Below are 19,045 nucleotides of genomic sequence, written 5' to 3' on the forward strand. Positions count from 1 at the left end.
TTTACAGATCTTTTCAGTTAGTTGAAATGAAAAGATTAAGTAAAGCTTTGATTTCTAGCACCTTTCTCTTTCTGGCTGAGGAATTAAATAGCTTGAACTCTAATTGAACTCAGTAGGAATGAAATTAAAGTTCAATGAAAAATGAAGCTGTGGTTCCAATGGCTACTGCAAAAATTTACAAAAGGAAGTTCTTATTCAGAATAAAATACAACTAGTTAAAATTTATTGTAACACAAAATGTTTACATAATTCGAGTTCATTGAAACACAATCTTTTCATGCTGTGTGACAAATACTTCAAAACAATAAAAATGCTGAAATTTGCCATTTCAAATGCTTGCTTTTGAGATTTTAGCAATACATTTAATAAAATACAAATATTCTCTCTCTCAGGAGAGCTTGCTACTGTTAAATCTGAGAGAGAAATCTGCAAATTTTGGGTAATGAAGAAAAAAGTGTTGTCCCAGATGCTTCAGAATGTGTACTCAAAACTCTGAATTAGCTATTAAGAGTAAAATTGGCAGAGTACTTTTAATCCTTTCCACCAGGTAGGTAAATATATTCCCCTAAAAATAGACAGATGGATGGATGTATGCTTGCATGCTTTTGGTTTATAAGCCCAGTGTTGTCGCACATACCGTACAATGTAACAAATAATTATCAAAACAGATCAGGAAGATTCCATTATAGGAGCAGAACAATAAGTCATTCAACTAATTGGAAGTCCATCCTTCTTTCTTAAGAGAGCTTTAATTAACCTAGTTAGTATGGGAAAAATGACCTAGGTTTTTTTTTAAAAACTGAGGGGAAAAAAAATAGAAGCAATGTTGCTGTTTCCAGCAAATGAATAAACACAATCACTTTACACTTTGACACAGTGGTTTGTCAGGATGTGACCTAAAACTACCTTGACCTCCCTGAAATCAACGCTTTTGCATTGAAATGAAACAACAGACACGCTTGTTTTGATGTATGGCTGTGTGACATATTATAAATATTACATCACATAACCACAGAGGTTGTCAATCAATAAAGAAGTTTTTCAGACAGCACTAAATGAACCATGGGTTCTTGCCTCTGAATGGCTCCTTTAACATACTACTTTTGCTTAAATGATTAATAGGAAACATATTGTCAGAAAACATACTTAAAGTGAAAAACAGTAAACTGTAGAAATATCATTCATTTTTTAAGCAATTCTCTAGTGCAAATACCACATCAATTTACATAGAGACAGCACTATTGGACTCTCATAAGCTGGATAGTAGGCATAACTTCCACTTAGGTGTGAAAGCAATGGGAAAATATTTTATTAAATCTAAGATGCTCTACTTTGTGAAAAACCAAAACCCTACAATTAAGCTGGATTCAAAAGTTGAATCATTAGAATGTAAAAGTCTTTGGGCTAATGATAGCCTAGAAATACTTTTCAAAAATTCAGAACAAAGGAAAAAGTATATGCACACCCAGGACAGCTGTGCTGCTGTTTCAATCAATAGTATTTCCCAGTAATAAACAGGTGCAAATTCATGCCACTTCCCAATAAACATGCTTTTAATCTCTACCACACTTTGCATTGTTTTATACTAATTCGAACAGCAGATTTTGGATTACATAAAGAAAAAAATCTTGTATCAGTAGTGAGTAAGGAAACAGAAATCCAATTACCTTTTTTTCTTATATTTTTTATAATCAATGTCTCCCTTACCTAAAGATTACAGCTATGAAAATTACGTCACTCCAGCAGATAGTGCACAGATTTTGAATCTACACTGTCATCACCAATCACTTTTTTTTTTTTTAATAACCCCTGTAATTTTAGCAGCATTTCAGTTGTGTCAGTTGGACATATAGCATTTTATCAGGCTTCCATACTAATATCCAGATGACCTTTTGTGTAATCTAGCTCATTAGGATTATGGGGATAATTAGAGGGGTTTTATTTGAATCTAAACACTAACTGCTCTGAGAAGCACAATATAGAATAGTATTTTTCTGTGTTCTTTAATCATGCCTTGATAACGATAGTAGAAGAAACTCATCACCATAATATTAGCAGAAAACAATGAAACAGAGTACAGTGATTTTTTAATTTTTTTTTTACACCTTTAGTATATGTAAATTGTTGCCTTACCTTGGCCTTGGAGAAGCAAAGTCCTTCAGTAGGTACACGAGCACTCATATTCAGGAAATTCTGTGCAAACCTGCCCAACTCAAACACGTGCTCTACAGCATTTAAATGCTTCTTGAAATAGGGTTCCCAAGAGTGATCTCACTGAAATGGGGTTACTCAAATTTCCATGTGAATATGGCAGAATATGCCCCAATGCTTTCAGAATAGAACAAGTATTTGTTTGAGACTCTGGGTTGGTTTAAGTTCAATATTTTCCTAGTAATAAACCAAAACCGACAAAACTTATATGTACAAGTGAAAACACTAACCTGTACCTCTGGTAGTCATCTTCATCCTTTTCTTTGCAGACAAGTTCATTTGGGCAGGCCATGTTTCCAAGCAAACTGAGATACTGTAGAGAGGGTACAACTTCAGCCAAATGGTCCAAAAGGCTTTCCAGTTCTGTTATGTGTCAAAGGTTGTGGGTTAAGGATTCAATTACATTAATGAAAAAAGCATTTAGAGCAGCATCACTGCTGATTTAAACATATATTTCAATAACTGACAATCAAATTTAGTACGGCATTCGGGAAAATGTCATATTAATTGTTCCAAGGGCAAACAGGGATATATTTCAGTCAGGTTTTTGGCATGGAATAAAAGAATTTGTCTGTTCTATCATTCTTCTCTCCTCCTTTCTTTCCTAGGTGGCTTACTACAAAACATTAAAACTTTGACAAAATGATGGATGCTGTGTGGTAAAATGGCTAGCACTTGTTGGAGTCATGAAACTTTTCCAGCATGGAAACAAACAGTTCACAGCACATTCATCACTAATATATTTAGTCCACTGAAAAATAAGTTTCTAAAAAAATAAAAGTCAAACCACAACCCACTTTCACTCCCAGCATATAAATGTTTTGAGTGACACAGCAACACATTTAGAATGACTCAATTAGTATATGCAAACTATTGCTTCACTAAGTCACTAAGTACAACTTACAGACTTGAGTATTACAAGTAGTTTTTCATTAAAATAACCTTGTTGTTTTGATATTAATGAGGGTTTTTAACTTAAACATATTTCTCAAAACATAATTATCATACACCTTCAGTATTGTAAACTACATTAAAACAAACAACGGTTAAGATTTTAACCACTGCAATATTAGAAATCACAGCTTAAGTTTAAAAGAAACAACAATATTTGACCATTTGCACCCTCTTAATAAAATAAAGCAAATTATTTTGTTCAAGTACAGTGTGACATTCTCTAAGACTCAAACTATACATTCTTATAAGATGTCATGCATACTCATGTAAAGAGTTTTCAATATTTAATAACTTAGTGATTTAGACAACAGTACTAATTATTTAAAACCATTAATAGGCATTTCCTCGCTCAGTTTTTATCCACTCCTGCTGTTATGAAACCAGAACTATTGCTTTAATTCTTCAGTTCAATTGTGTGGCTATTATTTATACTTGATGTATGCTCCTCTGCTAACTTTGTTATTTATAACTGATAGAAATAACTTTATTTCTTCATCTCAGTATCTTAAGGGCAACAAAAGCAATACAGAATGGAAAGAGCAGCTTCTTTGTTATAAATACGGTTTTTGTTTGGTATGCCTGAAATTTTATTTCCAAACACATGTGAAGATCATGCTTACAACTGCTAATTATAATATAGTAAAATAAATTTATTTGCACTCACAGTTAATGTTCTGCCCGATAGGGCCTGATGAATCACAAAAATATTTTGCATGAGCAAAAAAAAAGAGGGTTTGAAAGTACTTCTACAAATGAATCCAAAAGGTAAGAATGCTAACTTTTAATTTGGCAAAGCCACATTATAGAATGTTATATGCCAGCAAGTCATCATCAAGACCCTAAGAAAAATTGTCTTTTTGTAGGGCTATATGATATACATCTTCTTTGTTAGCCAGGATGAATTCCTAATCAAAATGTGATGATAATTCTCATCTTCTTGGATCTGGAGCTCCAGCTCATACATCAACTTTTTCATGGCTCTTTCAGGAAGTATTTGACTGTGATGGGAAGGTCACAAACTGTTTTTTTTTTACACATGTTCAAGTGAAAGGGTTTTAGAAAATTCCTGAGACTGTTAGTCAGAGAAGTGCTTGAATCTGGCACTCACCTTCATCCAAGAGAAACACTTAATTTCTTGCAGGATTGCTTACATTGCAAAAAGCTTCCCTGAGAGAAATAATTTATTATTACAAAAGACAGTTATTTCCATAACAGCAATCACACACAAGGGGTTAGCCATCGCAAGGCTTAGATTGTATCTGGTGATTTTCTATTGAAAAGGGGGGGAAAAAAAAAAAAAAAAAAAAGCCCTGCACTTTTTGCTGCTTCTGTGGAGTAAACATGCAGAATTTTCCTTGTAAACTCAGTAGAGTTGCTTCTAGGATAGAAGCTTTTCTCCTCTACAATTTGTAGAACGTGGAGTATGACACGCATATTAGCTCCCATCTGAACATGCAGACTTAGGGGCAAATATCAAAATGTATTTAGATATGTAATGATGAAGAGCAGTGTTAGCTTAGATTTGCAACAAGTGAAAGATTATGCATCAAAGTCCTATGGAAAGCAGAAGGGAGAGACCCCAAATTCAGTAAGAGTTTTGGGTAATAACAGTAGTTGATAATCTGTATGAAAAAAAATCTAAATGTCCTCAAATTTTAAAATTACCATCTAGATTCTGATATCTCATATCTAAACTCCAAATATTGATTTTAGAAACATCCTCCTAAAAATCATCCTAGTCAGGGATGACTAAAGTAGAAGGTCAGTAATTCACAGAAAGGTTAAAGCTTTGCAGGCGTGGATAGCACAAAAATTGCAGGACATAAGAAGCACTTGAGAACAAACCACAATAACAAACTTTTTTTTTGTGCCAGAATCAGCAGTTACATCATAAATAAAATTACTAACATTTTTGATCTTTATAACTTTAACTATCTTTTCTCATCCTTCTTAGCAACAAAATGCAAGGCACAGATTCTTTTTACCAGGAAGCTCCATCCAGCTGCAATCACAGTTATTCTTTACAAAGCATATAAGAAAAAAGAAATAATATCCTGTTCAAATTTTCATGATTAAGTGTTTCCTGGAGATGAGTCATATGTCATGGTGCACTTCTAGTGCACTGTTTAGTTAATCAGCATGTCATATACTTATTTTATTCACAGTACTGGAACTATACAATGCCACCAAAAGTGTAAAGTCCTTCTAAAAAAATGCTAGCAAAATACAGAGGTAGAAATCAAAATCAAGTCTGAAATTTTATCGCCAGCTTCCTATTTATGGTTTATTGTTACAGCCTAAGGAGTGACATATTGGTGGAATCAGAGTCAAAGAGCTGCAAAATCATGTTATCCCATTTCTAAGACCAATTTCAGTTCCATTTCATCCAAAAAGCAAGTCACAAACAAACCCATGGATGATGCTAGTGAAAATATTTTTATGTATTTATTTATTAAAAGGTCTGTGACAACATCCCATAACTGATCTTTCTGAAGTCAGTGTCACTGGTCACCAGGTGAATATGTAGCAGCGATGCAAATGCCTGCACTAGTCTGTTACTTGAAAACTAAATTGTTACTTAAGTGCCTTACTGTAGTGATCTATCTCCTAATTCAACAGTGTCATCATTGCCAATCTATTTAATTTTCCTTAACAGACGTTGACTAAAATTAAAATTTGCAACAGTAAAAATTTTGAACTCCTCAGCTCTTTAGCTTACAAGCTAAAATACTAACTCTCAGCAATTATACAATAGTACCCTCCAGAAACACAACCTGGCCTCCATAAAAAAATTATAAAGTCATACTAGAAATACTTTAAAAAGTGATCCTCAGCAAAAGAATATACTGACTTCTTGCACTATTTCTAGTTTTAAATTAGAGAACCATTTAAAAGAACTGGGTATCTTTTATACTCTGATTAACTGTTTTAAATCTCTTCATTATGTTACATGTGTGTATACCACACAGACATATTTACAGTAGACTGTTCAGAGTATACACACACACAAATATACACAACCATGTCACCATACTTCCTGTTCAGAAAAACAAATGCTATCAGAAACACTGAGGCAACTAGCAATATTAGTACTTGGAAAACACAGTATCCTGGTGGGTCCATTTAAGCTGCAGAGCAATTTTTTTTTTTTTTTAATTATTTTTTTTAAGTTTTCTGCATCCAAAAATATTATACAAATGAATGTGTTCTTACTCACCTATTTCACTCATTGTCTGGTACTTACATAACAGTTTTTGAGGTTCTCCAGAAGGCAAAAAGAACAAGCAAAAGCCTAATGTAAATTATGCATCTCTCTTCTTTAGCTAGGCATGTTATACTTCTGAGAGGTTGTGTGAATTCACACAGAAAGTACTGGATGGTGTCGCATGTGTTCCACTATTCCAAACCTCTGCATTCTCAAAAGTCTCTTTAACTGTTTCCCCAGCATATTTCCAAGGCACAGATGCTACATTAATCCTTTATAGACAGTAACATGAAGGTTCAGCTATTTTTAGTACCAAGGACTGCTGCTGGTCACCCTCAAACTCCATGCTATTTCTTTCCTTACTGGAAGGCATATTCATGGTTGTTCTTCAGGGACAACTGCAGGTCAAACCTAAGCAGAAGCACAACCTTTGCTAACAGTTTCTAAATAAAATTATTCTATATAACTCTCCGCAAATGCTATGCTAACATATAACTGTCCAAGCAAACTAACCTATACATATTTCCTATCTCATTGCTCAATTATTCTTTGCATGTAGTTTGAAATAGGCAAGGTAACCTGGAATATCTTCCTGTAACCTTTTTCTTTGCCAGCACTTCTTTTCACTAGTAGACATGTACTCAAACACATTGACTTGATAAGAAAAGTAACCACTCTTGTTAACCTGTCTCAGTGCTTTTGAATTTGCTTCATCATTTCCCTTCAAAAACTTTATACCTAGACTTTTAAAACTTTTAGCCATCCCACTTCCCCAAAAGACTAGCAGGAGAGGTTTTTGTGCTCCTGACCTTCTGTGATAACAGCTTTTGGAAGTTCTTGGAAGCAAAGAGAAAAAGTAAAGAGCGATCAACTTTGCAATAAAAGTATTTCTGAAATACATACATAGAGAATATCATAAATATCACATGGAATTCTAGACCACCATGTGGGAAGATCCAAAACTGTCATTCACAAGTCTTCTGCCAACTAACCATCTGTCATGCAGGTGCTGAAATCAATTTAACATTAAAACAGCTGGATAGCATTTCTAATAGAGTCCTAAGAGAACAAGGTACCTACATTTATTCCCCTTTGAAACATTTTATTCAATTAAATGTTTCACAAACACAATGTAGCAATTACAAGCTATTCCTCAGAAGTTACCAATTCTCCTCTGAATGCAGTGTGAAAAGACCTTTGCCACCTGAATGCTTTTCCATCAGAATGTGCTAGGTCTTTAAGGTTGGATGACCACAGAAATAGCTTGCAATACACCAGTATACATCTTCCCCTTCTCTATGTACACGCACGGATGTCATGCACAGTCATTTGTATGCCATGCTCTAGCCTGAACTCTATCTGGTGGGGAGATAGGGCCTTGAGACATGGCCTTGTTCACTAACTTTAAAGCCATCTTGCTCAAGAAAGAAAAGATGCAGCACAGGTTGCAATTAACTAAGTTCATACATCTCATGGAGAGCTTCCTGCACACTCAGGAAAAAAAGTCCTGTTCTGCTCACTAGAGCAGCAGTTTTTTTCTGTGTAGCTGGACTTGCCAGTGCTTTTAAGGGTATTTCAGAAAACCTACAGTTCTAAGGCTGAAGACTTGTAGACCAGGTTTCAATGTTGTTGAGCATAATAAAGCAAGAAAAAGGAGAACATATCTATTCCTGCAATAAAATTGTATTTCTGGCTCTCTAGAGAGGTCCAGCCTGAAATCATATGTCCTCTCTTCCAAAGTTTGTTTTTTTTTGTTAGGATGATTTTTTTAAAAACAATATTCTCTCCAAATACTGCTCAAGGTTCTGCAACACAAAGACAACCAAGAATAAAGCAAGTCACCATTTTTTAAAAAGTTCTTACATCTGGAGTTCAACTGGCCCAAGCACTGCTGTAGAACAGGATAAGGAATTGCCTGGACCGAAGACTACCTCCCTCTTCTATGGATGTTTGGCCTTAGGTATTTATAGAATTTTCACTCCAGGTACACTTTCTGGGAGAAAGATCTTTGGCTCATCAAGTACAGTAGTTCTCTAACAAGCCACATTTGGATTTAGCCTAATCTACAACCGTGGCATAGAGAGCTCAGAAGTACCTGCAGGAAAGCTGCTGTACCATTTCACCTTAGAGCTTTTTTTAGCAGAGATATATACTTGTGCAAAATAGGAGACATTTTATGTCTTCAATATATTCACTCATTTTAAAGAACAGGTCCTCAGCACTTAATGTAATAGGATTCTGGGTCAGACTGGGACTTCTAGGTCTTGAAGTACTTCAGGACCATGTAGGAAGAAAAACAAAGGCAAAATAAATTACAATCTACACTTTGGGGATTAAACAAATATGTAACTGTTAGACATTATGATAAGACCTCTGTGAAGACACATTATACCAGAAGAACTTATTGGTACATTATTCAGTCAAGGTACTCAATCCAGCTGTTTTCAAACACTCAAGAACATCAAATCCTTAGATGTAAACCACACCAATAACTCCTCTTGCCATATGTAATGCATATACCATTATAGGCATTCTGATTATCTCTAAGTTTCCCATTCTATGATGTGAAAAATTTTGATTTTCTTTAAACCATTCAAACCCTAGATCTTGATTCAATACCTGCGTTCTACATTGAACATCTTGTTTCTAAATCAATTTTGGTGTCTGTTCTTCAAAAGTACACAAAACATATGTTAAATGGATGACCAGTTCACTGGACTAAGAAACAGGGCTTTTACTTCAGAGAGTTACAGATTTGGTTCATTACCAGATTTGTCTATTTTGAAGTGAGGCAGTAAATACCACCTCAGTGTTAGCACAGAAGTACATATATTTGACAAACTAGCACTGCTGCCCTTTTGAGTAGTTTTTAAAAATATTTTAAAAGATTGAAATGTAAAGGAAATCTATATGTCTATAGTATATAGTTCACTGTAGCACCAGCCATGATCATCAGCACAATGAAAAGCCATGAAGCCTCACACTGCTCTAACACAAAGAGGAATAAGTCTATTTAAGAAATTTCCAGACTGATTATTAGAATTGAATGAACACACTTATAATGGGAAATGAGGCTTCCCATTATAAGAATATGTGATTGCAGTCATGAGTCCTCCTCCAACACCAACTTCCTACCCACCACCCATCCTTCTTAATCTGTATTGCTTTCTGCATTCATTGTGTCTTATAGAGAAACTAAGACTGTATATTCTCCCAAAGTAAATAAGACTTCTGTAAAAACAAACATACACATTAACAAGTATGTTACAGATACTAATCCAATACTGCACTATGTTGATAACTGTCCTTTCTGTATTTCAGCTATATAGACTGTATTTTTAAATATTTTAACAGATTACACGTTACAGAAAAGTTGAGGTATAACACTAGGAAACTATTTGTGAAATAGTAATATTTAAATTTGCTTTTCCACTTCTAGCAGAAAAACTGGTAGTGGTGTAACTGTAGCCAAAATACACAATCACCGTTTGGAGAAAAAAAATACTGGATGATTCTTCTAAGTATTTATGCAATTTAGACATCAGTTTTCCCATGTCTACAGTGTATCTAGGCATTATGTTAGGAGGGGCTAAATGTTGTTTACACATACAATTCCACATAAGTAGCAAACCATGTAAAAGGAGTAGAAAGGTCTTATCAGAGCTATGGAAACAGGACTTGGACCAAAATAAAGCCAAAATAAAAGGAGAGAAATAGCAAAGAGTATAGCAATATTAAAAGATACTCAGGAAAGCTCTCACATACGTTTTAAAGTTTACATGTTATTCCAGTTTTAACAGGGGGCAGTTAGTCTTTTTGGGTTGGTTGGTTTGTTTGTTTTGTTTTTTTCATATTTCTCTCTCTCATTTAAGACACTGGAACAGGTTGCCCAGAGGAGGTGTGGATGTCCCCTCCCTGGAGGTGTTCAAGGCCCGGTTGGATGGAGCTTTGAGCAACCTGGTCTAGTTGGAAGTGTCCCTGCCCATGCAGGGGGGTTGGAACTAGATGATTTTACATGTTCTTTCCAACCCAAACCATTCTATGATTCTATGTATACATGGTAATATTCCACCAATTGAAGTTTTGTTTCTTTGCTCACTTGTGTCCCTTCTGCAGTGCTACTGTCATATACTAAACAATCTTGCCTGTAATGTATTTCATTACTTTATTAAAAGTATATTTTTATTTGAACATTTAAAAATAATTATATTGATAAACCATTCATTAAAAGAAGTGAATCAAGTTCAAGAGAAACCTTTTTCAAAGATGGCGTTCACACTGAAGAGAGGAATCTGGAAGGTCTCTAAGCTTTCAGAATACTGCTTTATGTTCCCTACAAGAAATAACTACTCCTTTAGAGCTTAAAATGTTAATGATGGATGGTGGTTATTTTTTCTCCTCTAGGTAGTTTGTGTACACTAGATGTTTTATGGGCATTTCTGCAACTCCTCTATTAAATTATAGGCATCACATTACAAAATGTTTACATTGTTTCTATAACCTGAGAAACTCAATATTCTTAAAGCTCTAGCTTCATGGTTTTAAGATTGAATTTAAAAAATCCCCAGATAGATCGAATCCTTCTTCTCATGTTATCATTGACTTTGAGAGCAGTATTTTAATTGTCTCCAAGACAAGCAGAAACTCTTTAAAGAATACTACTGACAAGATAAGGTTTTTTCCTCTGACTTTGTTCACTGAATTCTTATTCAATACACCTGCTCTCATTCTGGTAAGTGCAAAACTCTTCCTTGGCCTCTCCTCAAAGGACAAATACACTCACATGCTTTTGGGTCTTACAAGCCAAATTTACATTTCACGCCTGTAGAAAAAGGCATGTCACACCAGACATACTTCCACCCATAGTATTGGCAAAAGTTTTCTTGTACTATCTTCATCAGCGCATGTCCAGTTCAGATTTTACCGTGGCAGCAAACAATAAAACCAGTTACTCAAATCCAATGCACAGAATCCAAGCATCAACCAGAAATCTAACCAAATAACTAATACAGTAATGATTGTTACTGCTCAAGAGACACTTTTCGAAAATAAACAGGGCCCTAAAAATAAAAGTTATTCTGGTGATTTTTAGTTATTTATAGAGTAAAAAATAAGTGCAAAAAAATAATAGAATCTGCAGTTATTTTTATTCTCCTCTCTAGGAGGATTTTGCCTTCGTAGGACATAAATTCATCCTTGTTTACATTGTCTGCAACAAAAGCCTGTAGTTGAGCAGCCTTGTCCTCATGCTACAATTATGAGGAAAGAGCTTTCATGGTCTGTGCTCTAAGACTCTGCAGGCTTCAGTTGGCCTTTTGGCCATAATTTGATCGCATTTCACTTTTGTAAAACCATATATTACGCCTCTTCAAAACTCCAAGAGGGTCAAAGTATGGAAAAAATTATTTCATAGTAAAGTCCGTGCCCAGCCCTTGCAGATCCTGCATTTTTACAGGCCACTGTCTATAAGCCCTACATATTAGGGGCTCTGATTTAGCACAATACTTCAGCAAATGCTGAAATATTTATTCTGAATAAACTTAAGCATGCATTAACTTCAGGCATATGGAGAAGTGATTGACTGGTTATGAATGGACTGAACTATCCATCTAAATACATTAATGTACCTTGATTTGGACAGCACTTTATTTGAATTTATACAGCGTTTGAACACTGACAATACAGTGACTTGCTTTTCAGCTGCAGTTGTACATAGCTACAAAATTATGCACATTACCAACTTCATAAAAACAGAGAAAGGTATTACATTTCTTGGTTTTGTTTTTGTTTGGCTGGTTTTCAATTTTATTTCACTGTAATGTTTTAAGAGCTATTTAAAGTATAAAATCTTAATAGCATTTCACTGCACTCCTTATTCCACTAGAGGTCAGCCTGCAACAGAACCCCAAGCAAAAACAGGAACTGCTGCTCACTGGTAGCTCTGACATTATTTTCTTTCGCTATTTTATCTATTAGAAAGCTTTCTTCAGAACCATAACTTAGATCTCTCACTAAAATGGAGCAACAGGAAGATATAATGGCGCATTTCATTTATGAATGACCTATAATAAATTACTATGAAGTATTCCAGGTGCCAAACGAGAGAACGCTTTGTCTGCACATGAACTGTATTTCATATACTTTAATTTGGCTGACACATAAAACTCATTTGACATTTTGAAGGTATTTCTTTGAAAGGATATTTGGTTCTTGTTGAGCGTTAAGGTATGGAGGTGGGGTAACCTGGGTAACACAAGGTCATTTCCAAGTTGATTGTTGTCCAAGATCAGCTCTTCCAAGTAACTGAATGTTTTCAGTCCTTCTAGTGACCTGCGAACGACAAAGGCAACAGGAAAAATGATTCTCTACTAAATCAGGGAGGCCATTATGAGCTGAAATAAATATTTTAACCTTCCCTTTCAGGAGTGGGAATAGTTTGGGTTTGGGCCTGTCAGAAGAGTGAATGACAAGCACTAGTGGCAAGGGGAGTGCTGGCACTGCAACACATCCTTCACATGCTGGCAGGATGAAGGATGAGGGTCACTTAGTGAGTAGCCAGGATCCAAAACAAAAGGCTTCAGATATGGGGCCTGCAGGATGAATTTGTCAATGTCTTGTGCCTTCAGGCACCCAGCCTTGCCTGACCCTAACCTCCATTCCCAAGATAAATAACTCTGTCACAGTTCACCTTCATTCCCTGGACACAAATTTAACTTGTCATCCATCATTTCTGCCAAGAAATATCATACCCTGCTAACAATAACAAATACAACTTCAAATATCATTTTTTAGCAGTTACTTTACGTGCAATAATAGGAAATGGAAAAAGGAATTTTATTTTTACTTTTTATTAACCACCTAATTTGCTTCTTGAGTCCCTACAAACAAAATAAAATGTACTCTACAAAATAAAATGGAAAATTACTACAGACAGAAAAGGCATTTGCTTTCTTTTTGGAACTTACTGTCCCACCATTAAGCTGCAGTTCAGACTGCAGAGAGCAGCTTTAAAAAGGAGCATTTCAGAACATGGAAGTGCAGATGATGGCTCGTAAATAGACAAGATTCTGGAGGTACTCATTCTCCTAATAGTAAAGTGGGGAGGGGAGGAAGAAAAAAACCAACAAACACCACAAAACCAAAAACTAAAAAGAACACTTTGGTACCTTGTTAAGGCATCTATTCCAAACTTCATTCTTAATGCTTGCACATTCCAGCAGGGGAAAAAACCTAAACCACATTAATCAACTAAGACACACAGTATATGGAGCATACGCACAGACATGCATTCACAGCTCATTCACCTACCAGACACCTAAAGATATGCTGAGATTGCACGACTTGACAGCTGATCTACTATGCCTACCGTTGGGAAGATCATCACTGTATCTCCTGGCTGTTTTATAAAATGTGATGTATAAGGGAGATGCAGCCTTTACTATTTATTCAGTTTCCAATGACATTTATACTGAGGGAATTTCCTCATTCTCCCCCCAGTTTTTAGCAAGGGTCGAAATACAGACAAGGTCCTTGTTAGAGAGTTCTACAAGCAGTACTGTTTCAGAAAAAATATAAATATCATCAGAAAGTATACAGGTTTCAAATTAGACAATTTAACATTAATCTGTTCAACAAAAACTATAAACTGCTTTTGCAGCTACAACTTACCACTTATAAAACACAGTTAGAGGTTTCAAAGAATTAAAAGCAATCAAGCCTTTACACCGAGTAATATACACTGAACTATGAATATTCAAGTGACATTTGCACAACGTGCAAACAGTGTATTTCAGTCCAAGGACTCCAAAGTGCTCACAATCTGCCAACTTAGTCTGAAAGGGAGGTGCTACTATTACTAATGCCATTTTGATTCTGGACAGCCAGAACTTAAAGTTTGCCACGTCTACACCCTATCATTACAATATACTGAGACAACAATTTCTCAGGTTAAAAGAACAAAAGCCTCTATTGCAAACATTATACTAAAACAACCACCACAATAAGAGTCACTTTTTTTGCACTTTCCTCTAACAAACTGTTTTGGAAAAACTTGATGCAGCCTACATAAAAAGTGAACTGTTAAGAGCTGTGCTAGTACACTATACTGAGCAAGTTTTTTCAGCAAAGGGTCACAACAGACTTTGATTTTGCCAGTCAAGATCAGAAGAGAGATCAGCAAACATTTCAGACAGTGTTTTCCCCCAGGTACCTTTACAAGGCAAAATAACCCAGAGGAAGTAGCAGTGAGTTTATCAAGCTGTTCGGAGTTTTCATTTCAGTTTGACAAACCTAGTTTAACAAATTCCCCTTAAATACTCTTTATTATATAAAGAGTGGATTATTTCCAAACCTCACATTTCAGTGTAAGACTTTGACTTCCCACAGGAGTTCAGAGAAGGCCACCTCCTTGTCAACACCACAGAGCCTTACAGGATGTTAATAGGTCCTTTGTGAAAAAAACAGTGCTTGGGCTCTGGTCAGTGTCAGCATCAAAATACACATTGTTCCTGAGTTATGTTATGCAAATATAATACTCATATCATGAGAATCAGCAAATGGTTGGCAACTGGCAAGAAGAAGAAAGCCACATCCAAAACTGCTGCAGGGGAGGCATAAAACAAAATGACAAGCCATGAAGTGGGACAAAAGGCCTTGAAACACTAGAGGGAGTTGCCTATTGCAACAGCTTTTCTTTCACAAGCCTAGGCTGAACACAAGGTTACTAGCTTCACAGATAGGCAGAGAAAATCACGTGCAAACCTCCTTACACCTGTCTGGTTTTGATAATTTTTGCCATGTAATGTTATTAGCTTCTCAATTAAAAAAGAGCCATGTTACACAGGGGGTTGCTTATTAATTGTTGTTTTCATGTCATCAGAGCAGTGTGCACGTGGTGATTTAATCACCTAAATGCAGAGTACAGGGAGATGGGAGGGGTTGCCAAAGTACAGAGAGAGGGTGTAGCTATTAACATAAATTTACATCCAAGACGGTAAAGAAACAAAACAGGAAAAAATGTGTTTGCTATCATTCAGTCATACTAGCTACTAAATTCAAGGAAGCAATCACTACCATTTCCCAGCAATTGTACTCCACAATTTAAAAATTTTAAGTACAATCCACACAATAGGTTTCACAATACAAACTTCAGCAAGTCACATAACTCCTATGTGCCTCAATTTCCCATCTACAGATGGAGGATTAGAAAGAATTCCAATCCTGACTTAGTTTACCTAAAGCCCTTTTGAGAAGCTGATGTACTCCCAGTATTTCCATTACAAAAGAGGAGCGCATATATGCACACAGCACAGCAAGGAGCACAAAAACACCCAAAGAAACTAGTATAAAAACTGGTAAATTCCCCAAGAAAGAGAACTAGATGAACATTAAATCTGGACAGTTTTCTCATAGTTTATAGCAGAAGAATGTCTCCCTTTATTGGTCTATTAGGACAATCACACAACCTTACCATCAAAATACAACTAGCACTGAGGGGGCAGTGGCAAGCAGTTTCTTTCCCTCGTTACAAAAGGCTAATAAAACATCACTAAGGTGTATTACAGGTTGCTTTTTCCTGTTCTAATGACAGGAAAGCTGCCCATTATCTCAACTACAGGTACCATCTCAGCTACCTCATTGCAGGACTCGCACTCTGCTCCCAGAGGAGAGCAAGTGCTGCCAAGAGATTTCCATTGCAATTTCCAAAGTCACATCAAACTGACAAAACATCACAACGTATTCAGTGCCGCCTCATTCAAACAGAAAAAACTCTAAGTTTCCACTGTAATTAACCCTATCCTCGTTAAGATAATTATGATCAAGCTCCCTGTCACAGCTAATATCACAACATCATTGCCTATGGCTCACGCTTTGCCCTCATTAGCTTACAAAAACACTGTGCTAAACAGGAAATTGACTCCCTCTGCAAAATGGCTTAAGATGTTCTGTAAGCAGACAGTAAATAATCCTTTACAATACAAAGGTCTCAGAAATGTCATTTCATCCAAGTTCTTCGGCTAATCAGTATGATTTCTTCTAGCTTTCTTTTCCCTAATTCATTCATTGTTTGTAATAGTTTTAATCATAAAGGAATGTCATGGCAGAGATTTTTTTCCCCCTGTGTATGCATGGCAATTGTCAACTACACTACTTCATATGGTCCCTCTGGCCTGATGGGGATTGGTTACTATGAAACTAGAAGGCAGCTCTTCATTTTGGTAATATTTGACAATGAAAATATGAGTTTTTATAGATGAAAAAAAGCAGAAGCCTCTCAAGTAACATGAAAACCTTAGTACTCTGCAGTTGTCCTTGTCCTGAAGAACAAGCTGCTCACAAGTATATGCCGAAAAAGAAGTGTTCCTCACATTTTACCCCACCCCTTCATTAATAAGACAGCTGCCTCATATCTAATGACTTTTTCCTCCTGTTTAACAGGAAAAGAGAGAGCAGTTAACAATATGTAAATGAGAGAGTTTGACTTTTGCCTTGAAATTGATGTGCACTCTGTTGACAAGAGATAGCCATTACCAGAAGTTAAAGACTGAGCTGTTACAAAACAAGAGCTTTTTAAAATACATTTTTTTCTTCAGTTTTATGTTTTAACAGGTTACAGGAGACCAGAATAAACACAAGAACTCTAGTACTAGATAATTTCAGTATTTCAAGAATAGAAATGTAATTTCTATTTCTCTAGCACCTGCCAGCCAAGCAGCACAAAGCATTGTTTTTAAACATTAATGAATTACTCTTCAAAAATCTGCTGAGCTTAAAATTCCGTTTTGTAGAAAAGCGGAGAGGTTAAGCGACTTACAAAAGGTGACCTCCAGCAATTTTCTAAGATACAAGAAATAAAACCCAGAGCTCCTGACTTCTAGTCCTTTGACTTAACCTCACCAAAACAAAACAAAGAGCAATAAATAAATGCTATATATATAAAAACATAAGACAAGCACATGTGGAAGTTCCAATTTTGCATAATTCCCTGGGAATGCAAAATATAATTTCAAGTTTACTTGCTTTGATTCCTGTTAAACTTTAAATTCCATTTAATCTAAAAAATAGCATCCAAATGAGGCCAAAAACCAAACTATTTTCAATTCTGTTCTGATGGTGAAGGGGGTTTAGTGAATCTTTTGCGCAACCTCCCTTGGTTGCCCTCCCCGAGGCCTCTGTTAGAATTCTACTCTCAAACCCGCCTTGGGGGGTTCTGCTCTAAACACACCTCTCACCCATGGGTACATAAAAATAAATAACTTATTTAAAGGAAACAGAATGGTGAGAATTCAGTTCAAATTCCAGAAAAAAAAATATAAAAATTACTCTTATTATCCTAATCACAAAACACTGTGAATCAAAGGTTTATTTATTTCCTGCACACAGAGATAGCAATCAGAGACAAATTAGAAGCATTAAAAAAATGACTTCTACACTATTAAAGCATAATGGCCTTTCTTCAGTCTTTCTCAGTGTTCATAGGCATTTTTCTGCATGAAAATGCATCAAAAAGAAAACAGAAGAGAGTATGTAATATACAGTTCTGACACAACTTCTGGATCAAAGCAGAAAAAAAAGTGCCCCAGTGAAAGTAAAGTGTCCAACGTTTCTAGCGTGGGCCAGGCCCCAAGTTAGACCATACAAGTTCTAAAACAGGAATAACAACATTCTGATCAATGGAGAATAAAATTACCAAGGAAATGCTTTGTTTTGTCTAGCATCAGAGGGAATTTAAGAATATTGCAGCCTATATTGATGTAGCATTTTCCATCACTTCCAGTCGATCTGTTATAGATATGGAATCAGCTCTTTGAATAAAACTTAAGGCAAGCTGTGAATATGGCCAGCAAAAGAATCAGGGTCTCTGAGAAACCTGGTTTAGTGGAAGGTGTCCACGTCCATGGTGGGGGTTTGGAACTAGATGATCTTTAAGGTCCCTTTCAACTCAAACCATTCTATGATTCTATTATTAAATATCTGGAAGAAAAAGATCTCCATAAGAAAATATTAAACCTGCGTTACGAAGTAGATCTACAATTAGTTTCTGAGACTTTTCACATAAAGGTCATATTTAACTTTCAAACATATATTCAAATTAATATCTATCCCTTGTTTTTATCCTCTCTTTATACACTGAAAGCATACAAGACAACATGGGATGCTGTGCTGTATGACTGGAAAAGACGGGTATGAAAACATCTTGCACAACAATCAAACTAGAGCTATGTGAGCACATTAAAATAGTGGAAATTCATGAAATTCATGAAAACCCAGAATCTTAATCTGATTTTCAGTCTTGTTCTGAGTCTTACCCAAAAAATTCCATTGCTTAAAAAAAATAAAAATGCTGAACTACCCAACCCCTACAACACACCACTCACCTTCCAAACTCAAAGAAAACACAAACAAAAGTAGAGTTGGTAGACAAAAAGTCAAGAGGCCTTCTGAATTCTAAATGTTAAGCTTACAACATTTCAAACCCAATTATAAAACAGAAATGCATAATTTTTTGAGATTTTGCTAGTAAGCAGCAGCTCCTCAAATGATGGAGTTAACTGCAAAGTCACAACGAAGATCTCCAGAAATCCACTTACTCATAACTCCTTAAAGTCAGTGACAAAAGATGGGTGCTTCCAGGGGGTGAATCAGCCTTCAGCCTTACCTTCAGGCTGGGCGGGG

The 19,045-nt window shown here is 35.8% G+C and overlaps 1 protein-coding gene across 1 annotated transcript in view; it reads right to left on the minus strand.

Moving 5' to 3' along the window:
• LOC104391492 (chromosome unknown open reading frame, human C10orf11) overlaps positions 1-19,045 on the minus strand; it is a 640,329-nt gene that overhangs the window by 264,950 nt on the left and 356,334 nt on the right. Inside the window, exons 3-4 of the mRNA XM_010000806.1 lie at positions 12,574-12,700; positions 2,442-2,581 (exon numbers count right to left, since the gene is read on the minus strand). Coding sequence (XP_009999108.1) covers positions 2,442-2,581; positions 12,574-12,700 — 267 coding nt within the window. The remainder of the gene's footprint in view (positions 1-2,441; positions 2,582-12,573; positions 12,701-19,045) is intronic.

The sequence above is a fragment of the Chaetura pelagica genome, unplaced genomic scaffold, assembly GCF_000747805.2.
Source record: "Chaetura pelagica isolate M959 unplaced genomic scaffold, ChaPel_1.0 scaffold166, whole genome shotgun sequence".
In the NCBI taxonomy this organism is placed as follows: Eukaryota; Metazoa; Chordata; class Aves; order Apodiformes; family Apodidae; genus Chaetura; species Chaetura pelagica.